At 36.4% G+C, this 23,093-nt stretch overlaps 1 protein-coding gene across 1 annotated transcript in view; it reads left to right on the plus strand.

The window, feature by feature from the left end:
* Positions 1–23,093, plus strand: part of PIBF1 (progesterone immunomodulatory binding factor 1) — a 90,634-nt gene that overhangs the window by 57,666 nt on the left and 9,875 nt on the right. Inside the window, exons 10-13 of the mRNA XM_010193901.1 lie at positions 8,367–8,532; positions 11,394–11,544; positions 15,949–16,039; positions 20,093–20,195. Of these exons, the coding sequence (XP_010192203.1) occupies positions 8,367–8,532; positions 11,394–11,544; positions 15,949–16,039; positions 20,093–20,195 (511 nt within the window). The remainder of the gene's footprint in view (positions 1–8,366; positions 8,533–11,393; positions 11,545–15,948; positions 16,040–20,092; positions 20,196–23,093) is intronic.

Consider the following 23,093-nt stretch of genomic DNA (forward strand, 5'->3'; position numbering starts at 1 on the left):
TTACTGTTATTAAAGATTATTTTCATGAAGTAGTAATATTTCTGGAAAAGCTAAAACCTAGTTTAAGGAGGTAAATTGTTGAATAGTTATTGAAATTGTATGGTACCTTAAAAAAAACCTATGACCAGAAGAAAAATAGATCAAGGCACACAATTCCAAGTGTATGTTACAAGTTTGAAATTTAGTATAGATTAATATTAGAAGTTTATGCTTTTCCTTTTTTTAGTGTTTCATATCAGGGAAGTTGCTGGCATTTTCCTCATTCAGGTCTGCTATATATTTCTCATATCAAAACCTCACAGTTACAATTCAAATCAATTATTTTCTATACCAATCAATATACATTATTGGGGGATAAGACTCTCTACTATTCCTTGACTTTTTGTTGATTTAGTACAAAATTCAGCTTTGTTAACATGGCAATTTTTGCAAGGACTACAGTAAACCATGAAATAAAAGTATTGGTTTAGTAAAGTTAATGGTTTGCAGTGTCATGGAAAATAAAATAGAGTGTAGTGTGCACAGAAGTGTGACTAATGTAATGTGTGTAATGAAATGTGACTAATGTGACTAATGTAATGAGGTTTTAATAAATATACTTCAGATTTTTGCTCTTGGATTACAATATGTACAATAGACAAGACTGTATTGCGGAGCAGGGATCATTTTCAATCTGTCACTTCAAAGGGAATTTAAAAAAAAATGAAGTATTTATCTGTTTGAGCAAAGAAGTCATTTAGGCAATGAGAAATCTAATTGTGCTTATTCTGCTGCGTGTCCAGATGTGTGTTCCACCTCAGTTCAGCATGTTTCTCATACTTTCAAGATTGGAGACTTCTGCCTTCGTATATGCTAGATGCAAAAGATAGTTTTGTGCGTGTATGGAGGCTGTGCCAGAACCAGGAGAACTGTTCAGCTGCTTCTGGCTGGAGGTGGAGCTGCCGGTGTCTGCATCCTTTTGCTTGGCTGTTTCCCGTTTAGGTTGTTGTCCTGTACTGAGGAGAATTCTGTGAAGCTGTTTCCTTTGGTCTCTTCGCTAGGCTTCAGAGAACTCATTTAATAGCCTTCCTGTTTGAAAAGGAGGGATCTTTTATCTTGCTTTGGGGTTATTTTGAAGTTTTATTCAAAGGATCTTGTGAGGTGAAAATTTCCAATTTTGGATTCACAGAGTAGACATCTCTGTGTCTACATCTCCTGAAATACCTGGTCTGATTCTCTGACCAACCGTGTGTACTGATGATTTCTATGTTTCTATGTTTGTACAGTTTTTTCATAGATTTAGAATTCATCATCCCCAGAAACATAAATGAGGACACAAAGGTATCCATCTTGACCGAGATGTATCGGCAAAGAGAAAAGGAGGTACCACTAGACTCCTAAAAATTACCAGGGTGACTCTGTTCTCCTATTTTTGGATCTGAAAACCAGTTTTTGAGGAGGAAATGATGGAATTGTATCCCATTCCTTATTGTATGCTTATTGGTTTCTTCAGAGCCTTTCTTTTTGTTAAGGATGCTGTTATTAATATCTCTATACTGATAAAGTTCACTTAGGTTATTTGAGTGGATTTTGTGTTTATTTCATTGAATCAAATGACAAAAGAGTTAACTCAGTCGAGATGCAGATTATGTAAACCAAGTAATAACAGTCTAGGTAAGCAACTCGGAGCAAACTAAGCATGCATCAGCAGCATTGAATCAACAATGAGTAGCAACCACATCCTGTTGCATTTTTTTAAGAAACCACGACAGGAGTTGCTCAGCGTTTTTACAGTAGCCCAAAAGTAAGCTTGCACTTCCAGGAAGTGGAAGACTGGCTTCAACGTCCATCAGAGCTCCAGGACTGCAAGAAAACTCCTTAGTGAAGGATTATCATTAAATTCTCGAGACTGAAACATAAATCCCAAGCACAGGCTGGGCTAGGCTAGGCTGAAGTAGTCTCTGCCATTACTGTTGAAGCTGGGTACAGGGGTGAATCTTAAGTTTCACAGAATGAGAGTCAAATAAAAGGAAGCATAATTGGATAGTCAAGGATAGGACAAGGAAACAAAGATGGATTTCAGTCCCTGCCAGTCAGCATGATTTAGCAGGTATACCTGAAGCAGGCTCATCTTTTGTAATGTTTATTTTTCCTATTCTTAAAAGAGATGGTGCAGTCATCATGATAATTAGGCCACTGTAGCTGTCCTAGTGGAATAAGCACACAGATAATTAGCTACCTTTATAGTAATTCATCAGGATGTGCCTTTTATATGTGTATTCTACTACCCCACCTTTAACTTTCCTCTTTACCAGTCAAGTTAAAGGTTAGTGAGAAGATCTCTGTGCGGCAGCTGACCAGTTTCTTTCCCTGACAAAAGGCACAGGAATACATGGCAAGTATGCATGTTCTTTCACGCTGCAGGGAAAAGTGTGCAATCTGGTGTGCGCTGGGCATTAGCGTAGTTAATGTAGAAAGAATACAGGGGTTCAGCATACTGAAGAACTCCATTGACTGCATAGGTAATTCAGGGTCTAGGTGTCCTGAAACTGCAGACAGTGTAAGACAGTTGTTTATCTTGCTGAATCTGGATGTTTGGAACTAGCACTTCCTACAAGCTGCGAAATAGCATGTGGAAGTGTTGCCTCCAAGGAAGCTGTTTCGACAGAATGGGGATCAGAGGCCAGTACATAGCAAATGCTTAGAATGCTGCAAAACACAAAAATCTGCTTTGATGCAAGCAGCTTTAAACAAAGCTTCTAAGCTTTCTCTCTCAAACAGATTTTACTAAACCACATGCAAAAGTACTGTATGTTTAATTACTTGATACGAAGCAAATGTAACATCTGGCAAGAACTTGCTGTTAAATCATGTTTTCCCTTTAGCATTTAAGCTATACATTTCTGGATTTTTTTAATAACAACCTAGAACAGGAACACTGTGCTGAAAAAACTCTCAGCATGTTATTGGGGATAACAAATGTGAAGTGAGAACTATTTCAGCAAACGAATTTTTCATTGTTTAAAAAATTAGTCGATGGCATGCTTTCTGGTTGGAGGTATTACAATCTGTTGTTACTAAGTGCCTTGTTATTTTAGTCCAGATTAGAAATTATCCTATTTGATAGACATTAATGAAGCAGTAAATGGTACAAAAGACTGAAGGTGCCAAAAAATTTATTGTAACAATCTCCATAAAATACATGTGTTTAAATGAAGAACAACAATTTTCTTACCCATTTTGTAGTAGATATTAAAACAGACTTTGGGTTTACGAAACCAGCCAGACACATGGCTTAAGTTCAGAAGCTGAGCAATGGAAGCATTTGTAAGTAAGGATCAGAGCTCCTACATTTTCAGTTGCTTAGTGAGTAGCGTGTGAACTCAGTTCTTGGGAAATGTTTCATTGCTCAGAAACAAGACCACCCGTTTTTAGTAGTAAGGATCAAAAGAAGAACCAGTAAAAACAAGATCCTTTGAGTGCTGGTGTTTGAACTGGAATCTCACAGTTTGCTGTGTGTATGGACAGTGTATCTGCAGTCTGTAGCATGACTGAATTTAATTTCGACCCGTCTAGACTGCTGTTACTCCTTCTGTGACTCCAATGAAGAGTAAGGGAAATTCTGTTCTCTGCTTTTATGCTTAGCTTTGGACTCTTTGGAAGTGAGGAAGCCTCAACAGCCAGACTCAATTGCAAAAGGTGAGAAACTTAAACTGGGATTTGAACCTCACGTTAAAAGAAGTATGGGTGGGATTTGATGAAGGATGCAGAGCTATGAGGTTGATACAGGAACAGAGAGAAAAAAAAGCAGCAGATGGAGAGTAGGGCTGTAACATACGAATGGAAGCTGAATAGGCTAGGAACACAGGTGAGAAGAAAAGCAGATGCCCTGAGCAGAAGGAATGAAAGTAGAATTGGAAATCAGGAGAAATCTGGGCTGGCGCTGGGACAGGTAGGAAAGAGGGCAGCAACATTAGAGGACATGTTGCGACTGGAAGTGGGACGTTTGCAATAGGGCAGGTTAAGGAGAAAATATCTGTAACATTTAGTTTTCTCTGCAAATTTGGCACTGAATCAAAGCACAAACATTTGTACAAATAGGAGTGTATATTGTAATTACTCTCAGTATCTTAGATCTGGAACTGACCCATCTGTGGATTCAGGATGATTTCATAACTTACAAGGTTTTTTTTTTCTATTTTTAAACTGAACAAAATGTTTAAAATATATCCTAAAGAGCTTTAGTTTGGTACAGTCAAGTTTGCAAAATTAGAAAGGGTTGGTGTTTTATATAATTTTGGAAGGACTTCATCCAGTCCAACCCCCCTGCCAGAGCAGAATTGCCTGGAGAAGATCACACAGGAACTCATCCAGGCAGGTTTTGAATGTCTCCAGAGAAAGAGACTCCACAACCTCTCTGGGCAGCCTGGTCCAGTGCTCCGTCACCCTCACAGTAAAGACCTTTTCCCTTATGTGTAGGTTGAACCTACAACCTATATATATGGTCACCTATATTGTGACTATATGTGTAGGTTGAACCTACAACCTATATATATGGTCACCTATATTGTGACCATTGCCCCTTGTCCTGTCGCTGGACATAACCAAGAAGAGTCTGGTCTCATACTCCTGACCCACCCTTTAGATATTTCTAAGCATTAATGAGGTCCCCCTTCAGTCTTCTCCAGGCTAAACAGACCCAGCTCTCTCAGCCTTTCCTCATATGGGAGATGCTTCAGTCCCATCATCACCTTAGTGGCTCTGCCCTGGCGTTTCTCCAGTAGTTCCTTGTCCTTCTTGAACTGAGGAGCACACAATCGGACATAGTATTCCAGATGTGGCCTCACCAGGGCAGAGTAGATTGGGAGAACAGCCTCCTTTGCCATACTGGCCATACTTATAAGAAGTTGGAAATGCTAAGTGAATCTCACTTTACAGAAATGTGTGGTAGAAATCTTTGAATATCAATATTAGATTAAGCTGTGCTGGATGTCTTATGTGTTTCCTCTATTCAAAACAACAGTTGGCTGTCATACTTTCTTCAGTATACAAACTATGTGATTTTACCATGAAATCTTTCAGTTTACTCTTATTGTATCCAGATTTTGAATAGAAGTTGTATCACATTATCCACCATTTCCAAAAACAGCCTCCTCTGACTGAAAAAGTCTTAAACTCATCCTTACAAACTAGAGTTTTAGTCCCTCTCTGAATATTCATTCTTCTGTTTTAGTCTAGAAACGAAATTTTTGTTAACTATTGACCGGTCATCCTAATGGCACAGAGATATCGTAGGTTGAGACCTCATTCCAGATAATTCTTACATGTAGGTTTTCTTCCAGTTTTTTCATTAGCTCAATCTGTAATTTCCCTTTCATTCCCAACCCTCATTCTTCTGTGAGACAAAAACCTCTTCTCTTTCACTACATCAAGTTTGCTAAAATTTCTTAATAGAGAAATATCCTGCACACCCACATTCCACTTTTTTTTCCATAACAATATTATTAAAGCATAGGGTGGTTTTGTTTTCTTTTGTTTTCCCGTAGAGCTCATCTAGGCAGATTAAGGAACGTATTTTGACATTGTGCTATGCTCATGCACACACACTTGGGCTGAAATAGTAGCCAAGAAACCAGAGATACAATCTGGCCAAGTAGTAGCAAATATGACAAAAAAACTCTGAATGGTGCTATGGAGAAGGAGCTACTACTGAGCTCAACAGTGTAGTAAGGTCAAAAGAAAACTGACCCTTCATAACCTTAGCAGTACAAAACAGATAATGCACATGTAAGCTGCTTCAAGTTTCCAAAACAAAGTACAAATTCTTTTCTGAAGTTACTGTTCATGATTGAATTGATAAACATGCTCTGGAAGGACCCAGATGGTTGAGTACAAAATCATTACAAAATCATCAGAGAACTGCAGCCTCTTCTGGAATATCCAGAAAGTATGTACAGAGGAGTATGTGTAGCCTATGTTTATGCATGCTTCCAGCATGTAAGTTTTGTATAGAACAGCTCATTGAACCTCAGGCTAATTTAAGGTCTGAAGCTGTGTACAGGAAGGCATTGCCATTTTTTTTGTGTAAAGGCAGAAAATGGGAATTTGTTGTTGAAAGTCAATAAATATGACTTGTAGATAAATTTCATGTCTGTGTTGCATTGCACATCAGTTGGCTGGACCGTGTATCTTTGTGAGGACTTACTTATTTTGGAATAAAACAGTCTTCCTGGGCTTGTAAACAATGTGTACAGCAGAACAGATCTAGTGTTGTGTCTGCAGCCAATCATGTACCAAGTGTGGAGCATTTAAGAGTCCTGAAACTATTTTGTGTGGAAAATTGTAAATAGGAACATACAGTCAGGGAGCAGTGCTGAAATACTTAAAGTATGAGCACTTTAAAAGCATCCTCAGGCAAAATTGCCAGCAGTAGTCCATAACCAGATAATGGGCATTTAGCAGTTTGAGTGCGATAACTCTGAGAACAAATGTCGTACTATTGAAAAAAAAAAATTGTTTTCTAAAGAGTGAGCTTTTCAGGAGCTCAGTAGCAGAACTTCCAGTCTCTGCTCACGCAGCCTGTGTGGGAACAACCTCATTCATGCATTGGGCTGCTTACTTATACAGGGATGTCTGCAGAGTGATTATAAAGGGCATCATAATGACACCTGTTTGTTCTGTTCAAGTTAATTCCAGTGAAAATTGCTTCCTCTTTGTGCCTTAGAAACATTCCTACATCTGAAATCCTCAGGGAAAATATCTGAAGTAATCCTCTTGTTTTTATTAAAGACTCAATCCCACCTAAAGATCAGGTGCTAAATAGGATGGAGTTGTGTTGCAACTGCTGTTTGACAAACGACAGCTAATGTAACAGCTATGCTGGGTGAGAGTAAAGGTTTATCTGGCATTCTGACAATTTGTTGTTAAGTGACTTCTGTGTGAGAAGTGCCATCCTGCATTTAATAGTTGTCAAAGGATTTCTCTGCTGAGAGTTTGTTCAGTATCCTCTTGAGTGTTAATTTTTAGCATCCACAGTATCTTAAGGCATTTCACGGCTTGCATGTGTGAAGAACTTCTATTTGTTTTCATTCTGCCTTTACTAGCTTTATTAGATGCCTTCTCATTCATCTAGTGGAAAATGATTCCTGTTTTCATTTTCCATGCCACTCATAAGGTTTCAGGCATCTCCTATTTCTTCCTTTTCCTTACACCATCCCTCCTCCAAGCTATAAAGTCCTAGCTTGCTTGTGTAATGTCTTCCACACAGTGTAACTGTCAAATAATCCTTATTACCTTTCTCTGATGCTTTACCAGTTCTTCTACGTTCCTTGGGAGGTAAGGTACTAGCACAGTAGTCAGCATTCAGTATGCAGGTAACAGCGTGGAATTGTCACATGACATGGCAATGTCTGCATTTTCTATATGACTTTCACAGTAATTCCCAAAATGTTGGTTTTGACCATTATTTCAAACTGAGACAAAGTTTTCGTGGATTTGTCTGGTGTAACCCAAAGATCTCATTTGTGAATGAAAATAGTCAGCTGGGAGTTTATCATTTTATGTATATGGTTAGGATAATTTTTACAAGCTGTGATGTACTTTGCATATATCTCCTTTGAATTTCATATGTTGTTTAATGCTAAGTTTCATAAGGTTTTCTACTTTTCTTCATGTCACCCTCATTTTTTACAGTCCAGCAATTTAGTATTCTATCAGGAAACTTTTACCTCTCTTTTTTGAGATTACCTGCTAAGTATAATCAGTAGAATGATTGAAGTCCACTTCTAAGTGGAATGTTATTTATCTGTCACCTATAATTACCTTATAGTGATATTCTCAAAAGTATATTTTGTTTCTGCTTTTTGAGAAGGACCTGTGGTTCTGAATTACTGTGGAAATTAATGCCCTGTTGTGGTCTGACATTTCTTAATATCTTTGGGTATGGGAAAAAGCAGTGTAGCTGATATGCATGATATCCTAAAGGGATATCCCAAGGGATGTGCCATTAATATCACTGAAGTCTAAAAAAGACTCCAATGCATATATCTGTGTACAGAAAAAGAGATTCACGTTGATCTAACATATTTTTAAAAAAATATGTACTGTAAGGTCATTGTCATTTGATCGTGCATTAACCACGTATTCAGAACAGCCATGGATGGAGTTTTACACGTACTATGGCTTATTGTCATTATAGCATTGAATTTTCCTAATGATGTCTCAAATACAGATTACAATAGTTAACCATACTAATACTTATTACACTCTTAAAAATACTGTATTAATTTCTAAAATTTATACCTGTAATGAACAGAACTAGCATATGTGTTATGGTTGTTTATTTTTGAATTCTCAAAACTCTTTTTTTCTTTTTTTTTTCCTTTTAGGTATAGACAAATGCAGCTTGGCACAGAAAGCAAAGTAGCTGAACTTCTTCACCAGAGTAAGTTGAAGTCTTTTGAAAGTGAGCATGTTCAACTCGTGCAACAAGAAACAGCTAAGAATCTTTCACAGTGCCAAATGGAATGTGAGAAATATCAGAGAAAGCTGGAGGTATGTTACATGAAGAGACACATAGGTTTTTTAAATTAGAATTTGAGATGGAAAAGCTTGGGGAAAAAGTGGCAAAGAACATCCATGGTTGAACTGGTAACTCCACCAAATTCTGCTGAAGCAGAATCTAATGGCAAAGCTTATTAAGTTTGACCAGTCCAATGGAAAACAAGACCTAGGGGAGAGGAAGAAGGCAAAACAAGCTCTCATGGAGACATGTTGAAGACAGTACCTCATTCATGTGAATTGTATATATGTATGTAGACAGGGCAACATGCTATACCATGATCTTCTCCACAGGCTACAAGCGAATCCCTGCTCTGGCACCTGGAGCACCTCCTTCCCTCCTCCCACCTTGGTGTCTGCACTAAGGCTGTTTCTCACACTTTTCCTCAACCCTCACAGCTGTGCAGCATTTTTGTTCTCTCTGAAATACATCTTCCTCATGGTGCCACCACCTTGGGCTCAGTTGTGCCCTATGCTGGGTTGGTTGGAGCCGGCTGGAACCGGCTGTGTACAGCACGAGGCAGCCCCAGCCTCTTCTCACAGAGGCCACCCTGCAGCCCCCACTGCCAGCACCTGAGCACCTGCACCCATTGCACCCATTTACACAGAGTTGAATGACTTGGACCTTTTTATCTCTACAAGCTTAGAATTTATTTTCTTTCGAACATGTGCATTCCAAAATGTATCTCATCCTGTTCATCTATTTTAGTATTGGAAATGTGTCCAGTTTTCAGCATTGCAAATTTACTTTAAAACACAATTCATTCACCTGTGCAAAGTTAGTCCCAAAATCATATCACTGAGTCCAGTTTGTGAAATTTAATTGAGATTGGCAGTGTATGTCTAAAACAAATGTCAGGATACAAACTGGACAGGACAAAATAAAAACCTTTTTTCCAAGTGCCAGCTGTGGCAGCCTTCATTTTTTGGAGAAGGATGTTGTTCTTCAAGTCCCCACATTTCTAGTGCTGCACCTGCCTAGGGTGTTTATGAGAAGGAACTATAGAGTGGAAACAGAATTAGAGTTTTAGAATTACAGAGTTACGTGTTCTTGTTTTGTCTGTATTGGGACATTCAGATCCCAGCTGATGAGGTTAGTTGTGGTCATGAGCACTGGGAGTGCCAGTTTTGCTAGACTTTGAGGTTGCTAAACAGATTTTTTAATTGCACAGACATGTCTAAACCTTGAGAAGATGTCTTTTTACAAGGGCGCGTAGTGATAGGACAAGGGGTAATGGCTTTAAACTGAAAGAGGGTAGATTTAGATGACATATTGTGAAGAAATTCTTCACTGTGAGGGTGGTGAGACACTGGCACAGGTTGCCCAGGGAAGTTGTGGATGCCCCCTCCCTGGAAGTGTTCAAGGCCAGGCTGGGCAGGGGTTTGGGCAACCTGGTCTGGTGGGAGGTGTCCCTGCCCATGGCAGAGGGTTGGACTGGGTGAGCTTTAAGGTCCTTTCCAACCCAAACCATTCTGTGATTCTATGACATTTGAGTTATATTTCCTTTTTCTTTGTGGATATTTATTTGAATATTTGGCATTCAATTCCACTGACGCTTTTGGTACTTTTTCTCTTTAGAGAGGCGCTTTGAAATATTAAGAAATATTCTTCCAGAATTTTAAATACTTGATATCTGAAGCTTTTAATTTTATTCCTTTTGACTGAGTTTTTAATTTAAAAATTTTCCTTCTTATATATAGTATGAATGTACTAAGGGTTTTTTCTTACCCTTCTTGTAGGATATTGATCTTAATTAACAGTGTATTCATTAGTGTCTTGTGGCTCAGCTACAGCTGCTTTATGAACCAGCTCTTGTTTTTATTTGGATTTCAGCATATAGCAGTTTCTCTCCTTATGCATGCTAAAACTAGTAAATAGACGGTTTATATGTTGAAGAATTTTAACCTATACATTTATTCTTCTGTGACACTAGACCAGTTTTTTCATATTTGAGTGGCTTTGTACATTCTTTATTGTTTTTGACAGTGAATCTGGTATTACTGCTGTATACACTATACATATATTTCTGTATCTGAAGATCTATATTGAGTTGTCATCTTGAATGTTTGGGGTTTTTATTTGGGAAGTTATTATTAAAAGTACTACAGTACTACTTGGTTATTACTTTACCTGTTTTGATTTGATTTTTTTTCTGCAAAGCATGTAGATTACTGCTTTACTTACCAAGGATTTTTTTTATTCCAGTTGTTTTTATAATATATAGGTTGTCAGTGTTGTTTTCTATTTTCAAGTACTCAAACTATAGTTTTATATGGACCTTCATAAGTTTTACTTTTGAATATGTGCTTTTTTGTTTAAGCTCAGTGGATTAAGTATTTACATTAATCCTGAATGTTAATGCCATATTACCTTTCAGTAATAAACAGTAAGAATCTGGTATGTTTTAAATATGAAATTTTGATATTCATGCATTTACCATTCTGTAAAGGAATCTTCTTTTTTTAAATTGATAACTAAAATCGGAATCCAGTTAAAGAAACAAAAATAAATGTATTTACACTGTTTTGTCTGTGTGCATTAATTTTTTTTAACTGTTACCTTGCTTTTCCTAACTCTCCTTTAAAATTCTCATAGATTTTTCAGACAGAGATTCTTAAAATTACTAAGGCTTTAGGAGACAAGCATAGGGGATATGACCCGAGAGTGTAATCTGTGCAATATAATATAGTTGAAAAAATAACTGCTTTTTGAAGTATTTTGGTCTTTCCTGTGCAAAAGTTGCATCAAGTATTTAGTATTGTATTGCTAAGCATTTTACATGTATTATATTTTGCCTGTTTCATAAATAGCTGTAATGCTGAATCTCTGATCTTTCCATTATTCCTTCTTACAGGTGCTTACTAAGGAATTTTACAGTCTTCAGTCTTCTAGCGAAACACGCATTATTGAACTTCAAACACAGAATTCTGAGATTCAAGCCAGGCTAGATACTTATGAAAAACTTGAAAAAGAGCTTGATGAGATAATACTGCAGACAGCAGAAAGTAAGTTCTGTCACAAACTGTATTTTATCTATAGATGTTTCTGTCACTGCCACAAAATGTCTTGTTTCTCACGGCACTTGGAAAGTATTACAGTGCCTGTCATCCTCCCTTCTTGTGCCTGACAATTAAGATGCAGTGATTATTTTGATAGAAAATATTAATGACAGGTTTCTAAATGTATTTGTAAATATGTATCAAATAGAAAGAACCCAGACATACAGATATTAAAAATTATCTCGGTGTTTCTTTTTCCCCTCATTTTTCTTTTCTTTATTCTAATCATGCACTATAATTAGATCTGGTTTTTAGGATTTTGAATACCAGGAAACCTTTGTTGACAGACAATTTGTAATACAGTACAATGAAAATTGTGAATTTTTGAATGCATTGGAGAGGAAAAAAGTTCTTCCTTGTGTTTAATTAAAAATAATTAGACATTAAGTAGTCGCCTGTGGCAGATCAGTCTGTTCCAAGTCCTGAACCCTGGATTAAATTGAGGCCTGATTAGTCCTGAGAATTTTTGTCTCTGGTTGGCAAAAATAACGAAATCTGTTTTCAAACATAGCAGAATTTCTGTGAAATCTTTATTGATTTGATTCTCAGCCTGAATGAATCCACAAAGCAAATAATTTCTAACTTGAAACTGACTCTAGTCTTGAAGTCTTTTAGCCTATGTGTAAACAGAGTAGGACATTTTAGAATTTCAAACTAGTTCATATATCTTCTTGTCCTTTTCTCTTTCTTCACTCCTCCAAAAAATAATTCTCTTCTTAACACTCTTCTGAATGCACCCCAGGATGCCATTGGCCTTCTTGGCTTCAAGGGCACATCGCTGGCTCATGGTCAGCTGCTGTCCACCAGGTCCCCAGGTCCTTCTCTGCAGAGCTGCTTTCCAGCCAGTCACACCTGTACTGGTGCATGCGTTTATTCCTCCCCAGGTGCAGGACCCTATGCTTGCTTTCGATGAAATTCGTTAGGTTCCTCTCTGCCCAACTCTTCAGCCTGTCCATGTCTCACTGAGTGGCAGCACAGCCTTCTAGTGTATCAGCCACTCCTCCCAGTGTTGTATCATCAGCAAACTTGCTAAGGGGTACACCCTGTCTCTTCATTCAGGTTTTGGTGAATATATTGAGCAAGACTGGACCCAGTACACTGCTAGCTACAGGCCTCCAACTAGACTATGTGCTGCTCATCACAACCCTCAGCTCTGCCATTCAGTCAGCTCTCAATCCACCTCACTGTCCTCTCATCTAGCCCACACCTCCTAAGCTTACCTATGAGAGACAGTGTCAAAAGCCTTGCTAAAGTTGAGGTAGACAATATCCATTGCTCTCCCCTCATCTACACTTTGTTTTAGTCAGTAACATGGTTTTTTTACATGTGTGTATATATATGTATATATATAAACTTGCCTAGGACAACTAAATTATTCTTAACTTCTTCTTTAAGAAGTTTCTTTTTTTAGTATTTTAATTACTATTTATGTTCTATGCTACAGAATATGACTTAAAGAAAGGAACGTTTCCAAATGGACCATTTTGTTAAAAAAATATTATTTTCTGATTTTGTTGGAGAAAAAAAGGAGTTATGGTTCAATTTTTTTTCAATATGGTTTCTATTAAATAACTAATGTATTATATTGTTATTGTTGTTGTTGTTATTATTAATTTGATATTCAACATTGGGATTAATACTAATTAAGACTGAATACCGGCACCAAGGTGAACTTCTGAGGAAAATCAGAAAAAATAAAAGTATTTCTCTTTTAAAAATACTTTGAAGAAGAAAACAGACTTACTTCTTCCTGTGTCTCAAATTATGTCCTGGTGTGTACATGTCATAAATAACTAAATGTAGAAAAATAGTTGAAAGAAAGGAAATATAATTATTTTGCAAATTAAATGTGTTCTGGAAATACTTCAGTCTATCTTTTAGAGAATATAATTTAGGCTGAAGCATTGCATGGAAGACAATTAGAATTTTCTATGGACTTTAGTAAGAGTAAGATTTTACTCTTCAGTCTTGTGGTCACTTCTTTATATTTCAACACCATGTATTTTTTTCTTCCCACTGACTTATGAAGTCTCTGCTCTTTTCATAGAATCACAGAATGGTTTGAGTTGGAAGGGTCCTTAAAGCTCATCCAGTCCAACCCCCCTGCCATGGCAGGGACACCTCCCACCAGACCAGGTTGCCCAAAGCCCTGTCCAACCTGGCCTTGAACACTTCCAGGGAGGGGGCATCCACAGCTTCCCTGGGCAATCTGTGCCAGTGTCTCACCACCCTCACAGTAAAGAATTTCTTCCTTATTTCTAATCTAAATTTACCTTCTTTCAGTTTAAAACTGTTGCCCCTCATCCTATTGCTACACTCCCTGATAAAGAGTCCTTCCCTATCTCTTCTGTAGGCCTCCTTTAAGTATGGAAAGCTGCTGTAGTAGTACTGGAAGGCTGCTACAATATTTGGGGACGTTATTGGGGATTGGGTTCTCTGGACATTTTCATAAACTGTATTTGCACATATGAGATGGCTTTTGTCATATAATCACATAAGCTTTGTATTTTTTCTTTGGAGAATGTGCATGTGGAAGAGATCACTGAATTGTGACTGTTACTCCCTCATCACTATGCCTCATTTTATTAATATTAAAATAATATGAAACAGCCTATTCAGGAAACTATCGAGAATTTATGTAGCCACTCCTTACAGCATCAAGTGGTTTCCACATGAATAATAGTAGTAAAGTTTCTTGGCATTTTCCTGTGCTCCCTTTTCAGAGTAAAATCTTCACTTTGCGGTATTTCTGTTGTGCACTAGTTGTTTGATTTTTCTTGCTTCCATTGGTTAGCATTTTTTTAAGAAAAAGGTTGAACCTATCTGTATCCTCAGAACAGCATTTTTTGCTAAGTGATGTAAAATTTTTCATTAGTCAGTGTCCCCTAACATGTAAAGTATATATTTTACACTACAAAGCCAGGTGAAGAGCCTGGAAAGACATAAAAGTAGATAAGAGAAGCACACATGGATGCAGACTATTGCTTTGGCTTGATATCTGCAACATTTCCAGATTTTTTTATGTTTGTCTTCACAATCTGACATTTACATGGACACCACTGACAGATAGGAATTTATAGGGCAGGATCTTACTGACATTTTTCTGAGGCAACACTGAATTTGTTACAAAAAAGAAGGATTATGACAAAGGCGGGTTAAATTCTTTTTTAGGTTTTTCTGAATCAGAGGTATTTAAGACACTGGAGAATTCCCCATCATAGCGAGACAGCCTTGAAACTCTGCAGTGCTGGTGCCTTTGTACTGCCACATCAGTGAACTTTTTGGTCATACTCACTGGAATTTCTGTATTGGTTTTCATGCAGCTAGATATGTGACTTATCACAAGTGCTCTACTGGAGGACTTTCTCTTTCTAAACGTGTTTTAAGAATTCTTGTTTAAAATAACATTAAAAGACTACTAGACAAGTGAGGAAAGAAGCTATAGCATTTTGCAAGTTGTTGAGAGGAAAAGATATTTCTGATTTAGAGGCACTTGAGCAATGGGAAAGATGAGTCAGATAGGACTCTCACATTATTTCCTTAATTTGCTTCTCCTGCTCCCAAATACTTGATTCATCAAAGCTGTTGTGTAGGGCCTGGGGTGGTGGTCACTTGTGCTCCCTTTCTCACACCCCTGCCTCTCCCCATTTCTCTTTGTCCCCTTTTACCTCTCCTCTCTGTCCCTCTCTCTCTGCCCCTTTCTGCCTTCCACACACACTCCTTTTTTTTTTTTTTTTTTTTGGCCCAATTTACCTAACAGGAGAGAGGACACTTGAATTAGATGAGCTGAAATATTAAAATCTGTACATGTTTTAATCTTGCTGCTATCGGGATTTCTTTTCAAAACAATTCCAATGTGTTTTAAATCCTTAGAAAAATATCTTGAGATATTATTTTGAATATTTTTACTTTGCATAACCATAAGAATCTCCTTCTTGCCCTTCTCTGAAGATGGGTATGGCATTTGTTTTCCTCAGGTTATCAGAAATTTCTGATCGCCACAATCTTTCAAAAGTTATATTGAGCAGCCTCACAGTGACATCAACTCCCTCAGAAACCTCAGATTTGTCACTTCTGGTCCCATGGACTTGTTTATGTCCAGTCACTTAAGCACTCCTTAATTTTATCTTCCTATCAATCCTCATGTATGCGCAGAAAATGAATTCTTTAGCTAAAAAACCTAAGCAACCTAACTCTGTACTTCTGAATTAAACTTACGCTATTAGTAACTGGAAATCTAGCTTCTAGAAAAATGTTTCTGCATAGTAATAAGTGGAATTGCGTAGAAATTTGTACATTCTTGCGCTGTAGATATGTTCTTCAGCAGCACCTTTCTGCACTTTTTTGCAGTGGAAGATGAAGTTGAAGCTGAAAGGGTCCTCTTCTCATATGGGTATGGTGCTAATGTTCCTACAACAGCCAAACGACGACTAAAGCAAAGGTAAAAAAATGCCTCCTGAATTTACTTGTTCAAGATAAAGTAAATGAAGATCTGTGTATTATGTTTTGTCTTAGAATCCAGCCAGTTTGATTAACATAGATTTTTATTTTTAATTACTTAAGTATACAAAGACTTAGTGAACAGAATGAAGGCTTGAATGAACCTGTTAATGTGGATGATGCATAGAAATGAGCATATACATATTTCTCTAGGTAATTTTAAGATATTTTTTCCTTGTCTTTCAGGAAGAATAATTTTATACGTTAAAAACTAAACAACTGTAAAAACAGACTAGTTACATTGTTTGCATTTATATAATAGGAAATAAGTTTTTAATACCCTAAAAATTATTGTATGGATTTGTAACAAAAAAGGCATCTGTCAGGAAATTAGGAAGGCCAAGTTTTCAGAGCATCTCTGTTTCATCTTTAGAAATACAGGATCTGATTACAATCATATTTCTTTGATTTGCTCTGATACCACTTGATCAACAGATAAAAACAATGTTTTGGCTGAATAACATACCTCTTGATTATAGTATTTTTAAATAATAAATTTATATTATGCATTGTGTATAGCTGGTTTTTACTACAAGTATTAGTTTGTTTAGTTGTTTTCATTCTCTTAACTCAAACTTTCTCCATGAAAAATAATATTTAGCATCAAAAGTTACTGATGAGAAAATGATGAAGCAAATGATGGTCTGTTCATGTTTGCAACAAAGATTTATGGGCCACATACTGTTTGTTCTTTATAGTTGTTTTTCACATAAATATTATTTATATGATTGTCAGATTAGACCTGTTGTGCACTGTGTTACATATTGCTGACAAAAATCTTAAAGATTTTCTGTAGTACCTAACTTTGGTATGGCTTAACTTGCTCCTCAGATTGTTTCCTTGAAGATTTCTTTTTATGTTCCATAAAAAAATCAAGAAAAAAAAAAAGGCGGGGTGGGGCAAAAAAACTCCATGACCCTCCCTGTTGTATGTCTGTTTTAGGAGACTGTTGAGAGTTCTGTAGCATCATTTCTTAAAACTTCAATTCCTTCCTTCTCTCTCAATAGTTCTGGAACTTCTCTGAGTTTCAGCTTAGGTCCTTCTTTTTCCCCACCTTATTAGATACAGTTTAGATGATTTACATATAAAAGAACTCCACTAAATCACCTTTGAGTGGTGAATCTGATGATCAGTAAACCAGGGTTTCACATGGGCTTAGAAGTGGCTCTGTCAGAATGCATCAAATACCCCTCTTTTGTTCTAAAAGGCATTGGCAGATAAAGCTGATTTAATCCTTCATAATGGTGTTGGAAACTTCATAGGCTTTCTTTATCTTTCATAATGAAGAAGATTTAAAAAGCCATAAAAGTCTGTGTATGGTTTACCTGCTGCTGTTCTGACTCAAGGAAAACTGGCGTGCAGAAAATGTGTGCAATGCCTTTGTCTCCCTAAGCTTTAAAGCAAAGCCTCTGTGACACCAATTTCTATATTTAGAGCCATTAAAGAAACACAGGTAACTTTCCTGCTTTCCTTTTCCTTACAAGTGGGAATCATCTTCTTTTTGGAGTCCACTACCTGCTCTTTAATTCCAGACATATGAGATCCTAAATGAAGAGCTCTTATAAGGTCACATCATGCACTTCAGTCTCTGAAACTGTACAAAACCACCTATTCAAGCATAGTGCATTGTGGGGTCTATACCTCTTTGCCTTCTTGCCAGAAACAGCTATTTCATAACTTTGGACTTAGGCACCATGCACCCATATTAGTAAATTCAACATGCCTGGGAAAATTCTGAAGCATTGAGACCGAATGGTGAGTAGTAGCCCACTTTCACTAAACTCTCGGTGTAGGTTAGCTGCGTGTGAACTACTATGCCTTGGAAGTGTTGGGGAGGGTGTTAAAGAGTAAATGCCAGAATACTGCCAGGAACGCTCTAGTGGCTTGCTAACAACAAATTTTGACATTCTTGAGCACTGCATAATTTTCTAGTATAGTTGGAATCAAAGTTTTCCAGAATAAGTTGTCTTTGCAGATCAGCCCCTTTGTCCTTTTTCTTTAAATTTAAACTAAGTCACAAAGCATACTGACAAGCATACTTGAAAGACGTACTTGTGTTTATCCTTAAATACTTGGAAATTCGGGTCAAGTCCACTGAATAGTTGAAGGTGGGAAAATTATGATGGGCTACATTCCCAAAGTTGCCATGGGAATGTATCCATGTTTCCCCTTGCACTCTAATGTACAAGATCCCCAACTAGAGATACCAGAGAAGTGGTTCATTTCTCTTTTATACTAGATGAGATCTTAACACACATCTCATATCTCCTAAATAAAGATCCAAATAACTAGTTTGGAGAATTAATTCTTTTTTCTCACTTACTGTTTACACAGTCTAATGCTCCTGGTAGATGAAACCAGGTAGAGGTAGAGAACCAACCTCTTAGAGAATGCTATTGAGAATTTCAGGTAATTCCTCTCATATAAGGCAAGAGTAAAAGATTGCCTGTATGAAATGGTAGGTTTATAACACAGTGAAGAATATTAAGACTTCTGCAAAATTAAGTGTATTCCCTTTTACTGAGGAGAAGGTGGAGGTTATGACTGGTGAAATTATCAGAGAAAGTTTATACACTCATACAGCTTTAGACACTCTTAAGCCTTAGCTTAAGAGTAAATATAATCTCCCAGTCGGTCTGCTTTAGACCACTTACACTCTTACAGATTGAATATCATGGTCAAGAACTGAATAACACTTTGTTATCTGCTATTTGGAGACTAGTGGTCTTACATTTTCAGTTTATGGATGGTAAGCATTGAGAGTTTAAGATCTGAACTGGAGTGACTTCTCCCTTTCTTCAATATACGAGTTTCTGAAAAATGGCACACATCAGACTGAAAAGGTAGATTGTTGTGGAGAGACATTAGTCCAGTGGTTAAGGCTCACTAAAGAGAGGTATTAGCCCTGTATATCTCCCTAATTTTTAGAGCTTTGAATTTCCTATGTCATATTGTGAAATCAGTTGCCTACTGGAATACCTAAACATGGGGCAGGGGGTGCCATGATAAATTCTCTAGATACAGTTTTGAGAATAAGTCACCAAGTTGCTGAATCCTACAGAGATGGCATGATTAATTATAGAATACATAATTTATACATCTAATCACAGATTTAACACAGGCACTTGGCATCTGACTTTCCATTACAACCAATTTAGTTCTAATCAATAGTCAATGGAGTTAAGAGTGTATTTCAGTTCACCGTCCAGGAGTCAATTTTTGTGGCATATAGTCAGGCTTTACAGGCTGTATTGAATAGAATGAAATGATAAGAACAGCTTCAAAGCCTAGGTTAGATGTGTGGAAGTGTAGGCTGTGCAATTGCATACTGAATCTTCCCTTTGCTACCTATGGAACTGTGCTGTTGCACTGGTGATAAACTCCTTTGACTTTGGACATGAAACATGCAAGAAATTGAGGATCTAATTTTTTTTACTAAGGAGGTTAAGTAACTTTTTCTTCACTTTTGAGTTAATTTGTAGATCTACATAAAAGTTTTGGGTTTTTTTTTTAAATTATTTAGCATATTAAATGTCAAACAAAACAATTTTGCCTCTGTTTTGAAAATGATAAAATACTACATTTTTCAGTGTGCCACTATAAAATGTATATTAACATGTATTTAAAAAAAATTTGAGAAGTCAATTATAGTGCTTCCCCACAGTTGCTAAAAAGTAAATACTCATAATTACTTGAAACATTTTGACATGATTACTGCAATTGCACAGTATTGTACAAATTATATAATTACTTTGTAAAAAATATTGCAATGGCCTAACTGGGGGAATGCTATTTCAGTGCTGTTAGTGTTTGTCATATATTCATTCTTTTTCTAAGTTTGACCATTCTGCATGTTTTACTATATAGTTTATATACATTAGTATTTAAGCATCGGTGAAAAATTAAGGCAATCAAGTTCTGAAGTATAAATGTGAGAATTTCTTTTGCATATTTTGGAAAAAGTTCAACTTGAGCTTGCTTTTTATTGGCACAGTGTTCACTTGGCAAGGAGGTTGCTGCAGCTAGAAAAGCAAAACTCGTTGCTTGTAAAAGATCTGGAACATCAGAAGGAACAAGTAACGCAGATTTCACAAGAGGTAAATTACTGCTACAAAAAAATCAGATCTATACAGACTATAAACATTGCAGAACAGCTGTTCATAAAATGAAATATTTTCTAAACAGTGTTTATTATCTATTTGATGTTAAAAAATGGCCTCATAATTAACCAAAACTCTATGTTAAATGTTTTCAAAGAAGTTTATATTGTATTTTGAAATGAAGATCAAAAGAGGGATTACTTTACAGGCTAAACAAGAATGTAAGCCAGACAGACAACGTTCTGATTTCTGAACAGAAGACCAACCAGCCAAACTAGTTTGTTCTGTTTGATAGATAATTGTTCAATGAATACCTCATTACTTTTTACACAGCTCTTCTCTTAAATCGCTTTTGAAGATATTTCTGTAAATCCTTTTCTGCATTGTTCAGTTCTCGAGTCTTTTGAATGTACAAATCTAGGGAATGCTTAACTTAAGCTGCTTTTTAAAAAAGCGAAAATATTTTTTTTCACTTTGTTACAATGAGTTTAATTTATTGATCTGTTAAAATTCTGCATCTAATACCTGAATTCACGTGTGACATTAACATGGAGAACAAACACTAAACAAAACTCAGCTTGAAAACTCCCAGAATTAGGGTGAACTAGTTTTTTGAAATATTTTCAAGATTGTTTTCTGAGTTTCACTTAGAAACCAAGTAACTTCTAGATTTGCTACTACATATTGCCACCGCATGGAATTTCTAGGCTGACTGTTTCAGGAATGTGGTTCACAGTTTGATTTTTAAAGCCATGGTAATTATAAATTAGGATAACTACACCCGAGTACTTCGCAGTGCAAATGCCTGCATTTTCTAGATATTTTAAAATTACATTAATTTTATGTATTTCATGTGTGTATGTATATGATTATACAAGTTATTTAAATGGAAGATACACTAACAGTGAAGTTTTTGGTAATCTTTTAATTTTTTTAAAAAGAAAACAGACCCTGCACACTACAGCATGCTCAGGTGGCCCATTATTATTGTTTTGATTGACATTTTGTTCAGTCATCTAGGTGAAATTTAGAATATCTATTTAAAGTTGATGCCAAAGTGATTGGACCAACTTTTCTTTTGAACTTGGATTAAATACTGGTATTTCACTGCTGTATTTGTGACAATTTTTTTTAAAGCTCTTTAAAGAAGGGAGCAAAAGAAAAAGACTGCAATAACTACAACAGAAGCTGTTTCTAAGATCCTTATTTTGGACTATCCTCAACCGATTGCTCTTGAGCTCTATAAAAATGAACCATATTGATCTTCTGGGAAGGTCCAGCATTACCAAGAAGCAAATACTGACTTCTCCATAATTTCATTCATTTGATGGAAGTCTGGTGTAATGTGCCTGCTTGAAAGCTGTAACCCTACCGAAAAGCTGAAAGAAGCTCAAAGAAAACTTGTCAGTCTTTAGCTTAGTCCCGTTATAGCTTGTCAGGCTTTATTTAACTGCAGGATCCTATCTATTTCCAGGTCTGTGATACAGCATTAGAAAATAATTTTCCCTTAAAGTTCTCTTTCCTTTGCTTTGCATATCACTGACCAGCAATGTTAAAGTAGGTATTGAGACTTACACGTTTAGTAAGTGGAAGGCTGTATATCAGGTTCTGCAAGTAGTAATCATAGATCACTACATTTAGTGTCCAATCTAAATTTTGGAATAAATTTGCTTTGCAGAGGTTTTGAACAACAGTGCCAGAACTGATGGTCATTCTCTTGTGCCTAGAAAGCTAATATGGTCTTTGGGTGACTTAAAAAGCAAATACTGAGTCAGTGTACAGTAAAAGTGTTACCCTAAATAAAGAAATTTACTAATCTAATATGTTTGGCTTGCTGCTAAATGACTTTTTCAAGCCTTTATCATGACAATTTATTTGTTCTTTCTGTTTGTCTTGATTTTAACATTTTTACTAAAAGTAGGTTTGCATCTCATTCTGAAAGAGAGAGTATAGATCCAGCTGAACAATAAATCCTTCAGCTTGATGTCCATTTAGGGATAAGGAATAAATGTCCAATTGCAAGGTATTCAATCTGTCAGTGACACAGAAATACTCAAGTATTTCTAAGGCAGAAAGAAATCAAAGTTGTTTACAAAAATTAATGCTTTTGCTCAAGGATAATGCTTAGTATATATACATGTGTGTATATTAGTAAAATTGATCCATTAAATGCATTTGATGTTTAATTGATTGAGTTTGATGACAGCCTCAATGTTTTATACTGCAATTTTTAGACCATCCCAGCAATTAGCCCTCCATGTCTTGGAATTACCTTTTTGTCGTGTAAAGACTCTTCAGTGTCTTCCTGAGATACTGTTTGAGAGCTTGTACTCTTAGAAAAAGAATAGCTTTTTTTAATTGCTTATCAATTCGTTGAAGATAACTAGTTTCTTCAAGAAAATGATAGCATTGTTGTTTTACTTTTCTACAATAAACTTGGAAATTCACTGTGGATTAGAATTGTTATTTTTTTAAGAAACTAATGTATTAAAATAAGGATTTGCATGGATTTGAAAAAGTGGAAAGTCTGTCATTTCACTTTTTAAAACATGAGATGGAGTTAACTCCCTTTTTAGTAAGGCCAGTAAGGTGAGCAAAGTTCTGTCTATATTCTGTTTTTTAATAAATGTGAACCATTACATTGTAAGTTCTTTGCACATTTGACAGAGTATGCAGGGCAGAAGTAAAACCACAACAAAAGTACAATTAAATCAGAGAAAGAAGGAGATACAGTCTCATGTTTTGAAAATTGTGAATAGGAGAAAAAATTGATTTTAGGAAAGTCCTGAAATATTACTTCAATAGGCTAGGTCTATAGGAAAGGGGGGGGGGGGGGTTGCCCTGCTGGTTTGGAACAACACAAAATAGGACAATTGACTCCTGAGTCTGATTTGG

Source organism: Mesitornis unicolor, unplaced genomic scaffold (assembly GCF_000695765.1).
Source record: "Mesitornis unicolor isolate BGI_N332 unplaced genomic scaffold, ASM69576v1 scaffold24800, whole genome shotgun sequence".
NCBI classification, from domain to species: domain Eukaryota; kingdom Metazoa; phylum Chordata; class Aves; order Mesitornithiformes; family Mesitornithidae; genus Mesitornis; species Mesitornis unicolor.